Source organism: Gigantopelta aegis, chromosome 12 (genome assembly GCF_016097555.1).
Source record: "Gigantopelta aegis isolate Gae_Host chromosome 12, Gae_host_genome, whole genome shotgun sequence".
Lineage (NCBI taxonomy): Eukaryota > Metazoa > Mollusca > Gastropoda > Neomphalida > Peltospiridae > Gigantopelta > Gigantopelta aegis.
Window position 1 is genome coordinate 46,008,882 of NC_054710.1, and position 7,500 is coordinate 46,016,381.

Genomic DNA, 7,500 nt, shown 5'->3' on the forward strand with positions numbered 1-7,500 from the left:
CGAATCCAAGGTGTGCACCCCTCCCTCGAATTGCACAGTATCATTGTAAATCATCTAACTGGTATATACGTTTTTAGGGTGCTTCGGAATACCATATGGGTGCCCTTTTTTGGGATATTGTACCCTTTCTTAAAACATTCTGCAATCGCGCCTGCTATTATTTTCGGAGGACAGTTATTCAGTTAATTTGTTTGTATGTAGGTAGGTATTTAACTTACAAAAATATTAGCTGGTTAAATTATCATTTAATTAGCAGGAATGCCTAATACAAAATACCACAACTGAGACGGTGTACACATGCTATTTTTAGATTTATTATGAGTCTGTCCCTGAAATCGCGTGATTATTAAAAAGATGACTAAAATCAAGTTCTAATGGTCACACTGTTCTGTCTAATAGTTATTCTGGATACCCGTGTATTGTTACGAGAACAGGGTGGGTTTATTAAATCGTAATTGTTCGAGAAAATTCTGAGCTGTACTGGATCCTTCTTGAACTAAGTGGAACCTTTCAAAATGGGAAAACACCTTTTCCTCAATATGGGCATATCATTCTAAAAATAACTTGTGACGCTATTAATTACTCGATGTTATACTACACTCTAGACATTTATTATACTTCGTCGTTACCATAAACAAAACACTAAACAAATCTTGAACTCTGCTATGTTTTAATAGTATAATATTAAAATATAGTTCAGTTCATTTGTAGCAGTAGTTAAATAAAACTACTAAACATATTAGATACAAGAGTATATATTAGAACTGTGCGTAAGGAAAATATTACCGATTGTGACGTCAGTGGAATGTTTCTATATAATAACGCACTGACTCACACACGATTAGTAAACAGGTTGGCCCAGACACATCGTCTGCTATTATATTTGTCATTTGGATGAACTGTGGGTTTGAAAAAGGACGTTTTCCATTCATGCGGAGTGTTTAAGAACATTAATATTTTGTATAGTCACCCTCATTTACCGATATAATTATAAGCAAAGGTAAGTGGACTTTAATTCAAAACCATATTAAGATATTATTGTTTTATCACCTCCATACAAACAAGTGTTGATTTGTCTAATTACGGTAACGTTGTACTTTCGTTAGTTATAATCAAAAACTAACCAAAAATAAGAATATATAATAAGAATAATATAATGGTTAACATATAGCCTAGAACTACCGCTAATATTAAAAATTATTAAATTACGATAGTAAAAAAAATAGAACAAAACATTTCTATTTTCACCGTGAATAATGAATTCGAGATATATCATAATTTATATGAATCGAATATATACCATATAATTATAGTGACTGCAGTTTAATTTTATTTTAGTCGTGCTTATACAAATATTTATTTTTGATATACTGTTAATTTGAAATTTACAATCGGATGTTTTAATAATTGACTGTGACACCCAATAGCCGATGTGTAGGCTATTTTTTGTGCTGGGGTGTCGTTAAACATTCATTTATTCATTCATTAATAATTGACAGAACGAATTCAGGCGACATAATTTCACATGGAAAGGTGTGCGGTGTTTGTTGATGATATCTATTTTAATATACTGTTCATTTAAAATAAACAGTCGGATGTTTTAATAATTGACAGAACGAAAGTTAAAATTTCTTTTGTTTAACGACACAACTGGAGTACATTGATTAATTAATCATCGGCTATTGAATTGGATGTCAAACCTTTGGTAATTCTCACTCGTAGCCATCAGAGGAAACCCGATATACATTGTTCCTAATGCCGCAAGGAATTTTTTATATGCACTTTCCCACAGACAGAAAAACACATACCACGGCGTTTTGTCTAGTTGTGATGCACTAGTTGTAACGAGAAAAACCCACTCAGTTGAATGGATCTACAAGTGAGCACTCAACCGACTGAGCTAAATCCCGCCCTTTGGCAAGCCGAATGCAGGCAGACATAATTTGTTATAGAAAGCTCTTTGTGGTGGTGGTGGTTTTTGTTGTTGTTACTGTTGTTGGTGGGGTTTTGTGTGTGTGTGTGTGGGGGGGGGGGGGGGGGGGGGGGTTGTGTGTTAAACTATTTTGTTTTTGTTTTTTGTTGTTTGCGGGGGGGGGGGGGGGGGTATTTAAAGATAGGTTTTGGGATCAAGCGAAACCACTATTCATGTATAAAATGCTATATGAGACAAATAAGTCACAAATGTCCGGCAGTTTGTAAAGACAAAAATCGTATGTGTCACGTAAACCAACAAAGTAGTGCTATATATTTCACCTTTGTTTAATACCACAAAGACGGGTCCGAAAACAATGGCTGCGGTACAAGAAGAACAAAAAACCAACAACAAAAAACCAACATCGCATTCATTTATTTATACAGTGCAAACGGGGCTCGAACTGTTAAAGGGACATTCCTGAGTTTGCTGTATTGTAAGATGTTTTCGACTAATAAAATATTTCTACGATTAAACTTACACATTAAATATATTTTCTTGTTTAGGATATCAGTGTCTGTATATTCAATGTGTTTCTGGTCGTCTTAATATTTATAAGAACCCCAAACTGGATTTTGGCTTCAAATAATTTCGTATGTACGAAAACAAATATTTTAGGAAATAACATGAAATTTAACCTAGTACAAATATTAGAACGATCAGAAATATGTATAATATACATATATATTTGATATGTAATTAGAATCGTTAAAAGTCTTCGTTAGTCGATAATATGTTAAAAATTGCAGCAAACTGAAGAATGTCCCTTTAAAACATTTCTAAGAGCAAAATATTTATTTTTGGAGCAAACTTAAGAATAACAGTAGACCTAATTCAGAGTTTATGACACTTTACTGAACGTTTGAGATTGTAAGCACCTGTTTAGATATGTTGTTTAGAAGCTAATTATCACGCTGTTGACGTGCACGATTGAATTACAATGACCAGCACTTTGATATATCACTTGCTAATCAAGATTTTGAAAACAATATGTTCCATGTGAAGATCAGTAACAAAAACATATATATATATATATATATATATATATATATATATATATATATATATATATATATTAGAAAATGCTTTTTGCATACATGTATTTAAGTTTTAGGTTTAAACCAAAATGCATTTTATGTGCAAATTGCTAAAGAAAAATGTGTTAGAAATGCCTGTGACAGAAATTTTACGACAACAGGTTTTTGGTCTAATCAAGTCAACACGCTTTGTAAGGTAGGCCTATAAACTGGTTTTTGGTCTAATCAAGTCAACACGCTTTGTAAGGTAGGCCTATAAACAGGTTTTTGGTCTAATCAAGTCAACACGCTTTGTAAGGTAGGCCTATAAACTGCTATAAGATGAAGGCATGAGACAAGGCATGTGCATTTTAAAATTATTTAACCCAGCTAGTGTTATAATGACACAGAGGCCTGATCACGTTTTGGGTCTCCGCCAGCACACCTTTCATGGACATAATTGTTAGGCGATAAAAGATTCAGAATTATCTATGACAGAAACCGTATTTGTCACGTGCGCTTGGAACACCTGTGTACTAATTGATATAATTCCATTGTAGTAAACATTTCATGAGTCAACGTAAAGCAACAGATGCATGAGTCAAAATAAATCAACATGTATATGAGTCAAGTGTGTGTGCGTGTGCGTGTGTGTGCGTGCGTGCGTGCGTGTGTGTTTGTGTCAAAATAAATTATGTTCTTGAAATCTATAGATTGGATTGAATTTTCTTTACATTTGGAAAATTCGAAAATGTAAAAAGATTACGAGCTAGAGTGGCAATCATGTGGGGGTTTGTTTTTGTTTGTTATTGTTGTTGTTGGGGGTTTTTTTTTTGTGGGTTTTTTTTTTTTTGAGGGGGGAGGGGGGTGGTGGGGAGGGTTTGTTATGTTCTTTTTTTCTCTTTTGTTTTCTTTTTTTTTTTTAGCCTATTTTTTTTTGGGGGGGGGGGGGGGTTGGGGAAGAGGGGTATGTTTTGTTGTTTTGTTGGGTTTTTGGAGTGGGTTTTTTTAAGTACAAGTAAAATATGTCACCGTATTTGCTGAAACATTTTTCTTAAAAAAAATAAAAATAAAATAAAAATCATTATCATTTTCTGTTGCTTTACTTTTGGATCTGGGTATATATACTAGTTTGAAAAAGTAAACCGTTCTGAAGTAGCACATAAACAACAGTAACGAGTTAATATGTAACAGTTTGAATATTAAAATTTTAAAGGACTAGTTTACTTTTTTTTTGTAATTGCCAATTTTGTTATAAAATGATATTTGATCATGGAGGGGGTGGGGGTTTTTTTTTTTCCCCCGTCAGTGGAACTATTGGGTTATTTCTCGTTTCAGCCAGTGTACCGTGACTGATATATCAAAGGTTGTGGTATATGCTGTCCTGTCTGTGGGAAAGTGTATATAAAATATCCCTTGCTGCTAATGGAAAAAAATAGCGACTTTCTTTTCCAAGACTTAATGTCGAAATTACCAAATGTTTGACATCCCATAGCCGATGATTAATAAATCAATGTGCTCTAGTGGTGTGGATACAAAACAAACTTTAACTTTAGTGTGTCTTTTTCCTAGGTTTAGCAGCCTCGAATTTACTATGATTTCGAGTTAGACTGGTATTAATGTTAATTTATTATCAGTAAGATATATAGCAATTTAAAACAAGACACTATCAAATGGCTGCGAGAAATCATAAATATTTTCCTTGAAAGGATTATATATTTGACATTGTATTTAAGTAATAGTTGTTTACTCTTTTCAGAACTTATCGTTGAAGATCATCCAGGGAAAAACAATGAGAATTGGCGAGACAGCCGTCATGTTTGATGCCCCCTTCCTCGACCTGTTCCATATGATCCCCAGTCAGCAGATTGCCGGTCATATGACAAGATGGGGATTTAACGCCGGTAGCGACCAACACACACGTCCGAGGAGAGAACAATTCCCCAGAAAGTCTACCACGCAGAGTCGACACCAAGAGTCACATTCTAGAGCAGCCGCAGCCGCCCAGAGTCGACCTAGAGAGATTATCATTCCAATTCAGATTGAAGGAAGGTCTCAAGGGTGTAGTGCAGTAACGGAGATTCCTGAACGCTGTCGTTTTGCAAGTGAAAATCAGAACAATAATGGGACACACGGAACTCATCCTAAATTGAATGGGAGCAGAAGAGGCGTGCGAAAAGACGGGTCGGACGATTATGTTAGCATTGGAGTTCCAACGGGAAGCGGTACTGTAGTTGGGAACTCGCCCAGCGCCTGTTCGTCGCGTGGATATTCAAATCAAAAGTCGAGGGACTTACTATCGTGGATTGATTCCGAGCAGTACGAGCGTGAATGCCCACCACGGACTACAAGTGGCCCCAGAGTGTACGATCTGACTGAAGACGACCATTCAGGTGTCCGGCGTCGTGGCAGAGGAACAAACCAACCAGCCACCTCATCCTGTGCGGACAGCAGCCGATCAGGTGACGCCACGAACCACCTCTGTCCGGATTTAGCCAAACGTGTGGCTCCGTTCATAACCGACACGCCCAGCTACCCCGTGTACGGCAGTCTCAAACAGAGGCTGAAGGTGGACGGGCGGCAGATCGATTACATACGTGGGGACGGGAACTGTTTCTTCAGGGCCCTCAGTAAAGAGATCTACGGATCTGAAGAATTCCACGACGACATTCGGCAGGCGGTCGTTGACCTGGTGGAAAAGTACGCCGGTGACTTCAAACAGTTTCTCTTCACCGAAACGAATCTAGACGACCACATAGAGGAGATGAGAAAGGCGTCCACGTGGGCGTCAACGATGGAGATCTACGCGGCGGCGACGTTGTTGCAGCGCGACATATTCATTTTGTCTCCGGATCACACAGGGGATTTGTATAACTGGATGCTGTTTTCTCCCAGATTCGTCTACAATCGCACGATGACGTACCACCCGTGCCACATCGCCATGTGTCACACACACGGCAACCACTACGACCGCATCACGCAGATCGAGGGCGACTGCAACTGCGGCGTAGAGACGCCCACCCTGGCAGGCAAAACAGATTATGTTGATCTTACTGTGTGAACATGTTTGAAGACACTTTCTGTTAATATATATAAATTGAATTGTGTGTAAAAATGTAAAATAATTACGTTCTGTTGATATATATAAATTGAATTGTGTAGAAAATGAAAGAGGTAATGTAAAAAGAGACATTTGTTTATTTATAAACTGAATTGTGTGTAAAAATGTAAGAGGGAACATTTGAAGATGTAAGAAGAAACATCTGATGAGATTTTCTGTTGATATGTAAATTGAATGATGTTTAAAAATGTAAAAGAGACACTCTGTTATACAAATTGAATTGTGTGTAAAATTAAAAGAGAAAACATTTAAGGAGACTTTCTGGTTATATTTAAAATGGATTGTTCATAAAAAAAAGTAACAGAAAATGTTTTAAGATGCACTTTATTGTGATATATATAAATTTGTGTGTAAAACTAAGGATATATTTGTAAATAATCTTTCTCAGTATATAAATTGAATTACTGGTATATGTAAAAAATGTTAGAGGGAATTTTTGAAAATACACTTTCTGTTGATATTTAAATTGTAAAAATACAAGGGGAAACTTTTTAGCAGTTTTCTGCAAACTTTTCTAATAAGAGTTACCTATGAGCAAATTTTCCTAATAAGCGTTACCTATGGGCAGAAGTGTATACAATATTGTGTACGTTTCTGTCAGTTGATATAGATGTGACTGTCGCAGGTTAGCAGAACCAACGCAGTTTGTTCGAAACTCATTATACACTTCGTTTTTATTACCCAATGTTATTTTATTGTATGCATTCCTTCAAACTGAATCCCATAGAGTGGATAATATTAAAGATCACAGTGAAATTGATAAATTAATAAAGTTTGGAAAGTGCATTTTCTGTTCATAATAAATTTAATCATATATAAATCTGGAGATGTTATCCAGTATTCAGTGCAATCCTGTTCCTAAATGGTTCCGTGTGTGTGAGAGAGGGAGCGAGTGAGAGATGGAAGGAAAGAGAGATTGGGTTGTAGTATACGGGTACCAATTATTCTAGTCTGAAACTCGATATAACGTGACATGATGTGATATATTTAGTATGAGATGTCATTGTGATGAATAATTTTTAAACATGTATCATGACATTAAAAACGGTTATAAATACTGTATTACTAGTCTGTTATGTGTTTCTCCTACTAATATCGGCATGCTGGGACAGTGCGTGTACGTAATTGCTGTTAGGCTACACTGCGATGATTCGTATAATATAAGTGGTGTTTAACGCTAGGCCTATTATGTATACATAAAAAAAAGAGTTTTTTTAGTAAACTCTCACATAAATTTCAAATATAGAGAGAATAACTGGTTACGGTCTTGAGATATCCGGCTTTATTACACACCAGTGTAAGATATTGCTCATGTCGTAACAACCACTCGATACCCAAGTAGTGTAATATTGAGGTGACGTAGTGAGTGGGTCTCGACATCTGCTTACTTC

General features: G+C 36.1%; 1 protein-coding gene across 1 annotated transcript; it reads left to right on the top strand.

The window, feature by feature from the left end:
- Positions 1-825: 825 nt before the first annotated feature.
- On the top strand, positions 826-7,169 carry LOC121386243. The gene is made up of 2 exons (XM_041517076.1): positions 826-1,000; positions 4,748-7,169. The coding sequence occupies exon 2, from the start codon at positions 4,781-4,783 to the stop codon at positions 6,047-6,049; it is 1,269 nt and encodes a 422-aa protein (XP_041373010.1). The 5' UTR covers positions 826-1,000; positions 4,748-4,780; the 3' UTR covers positions 6,050-7,169.
- The last annotated feature ends 331 nt before the right edge of the window (positions 7,170-7,500 follow it).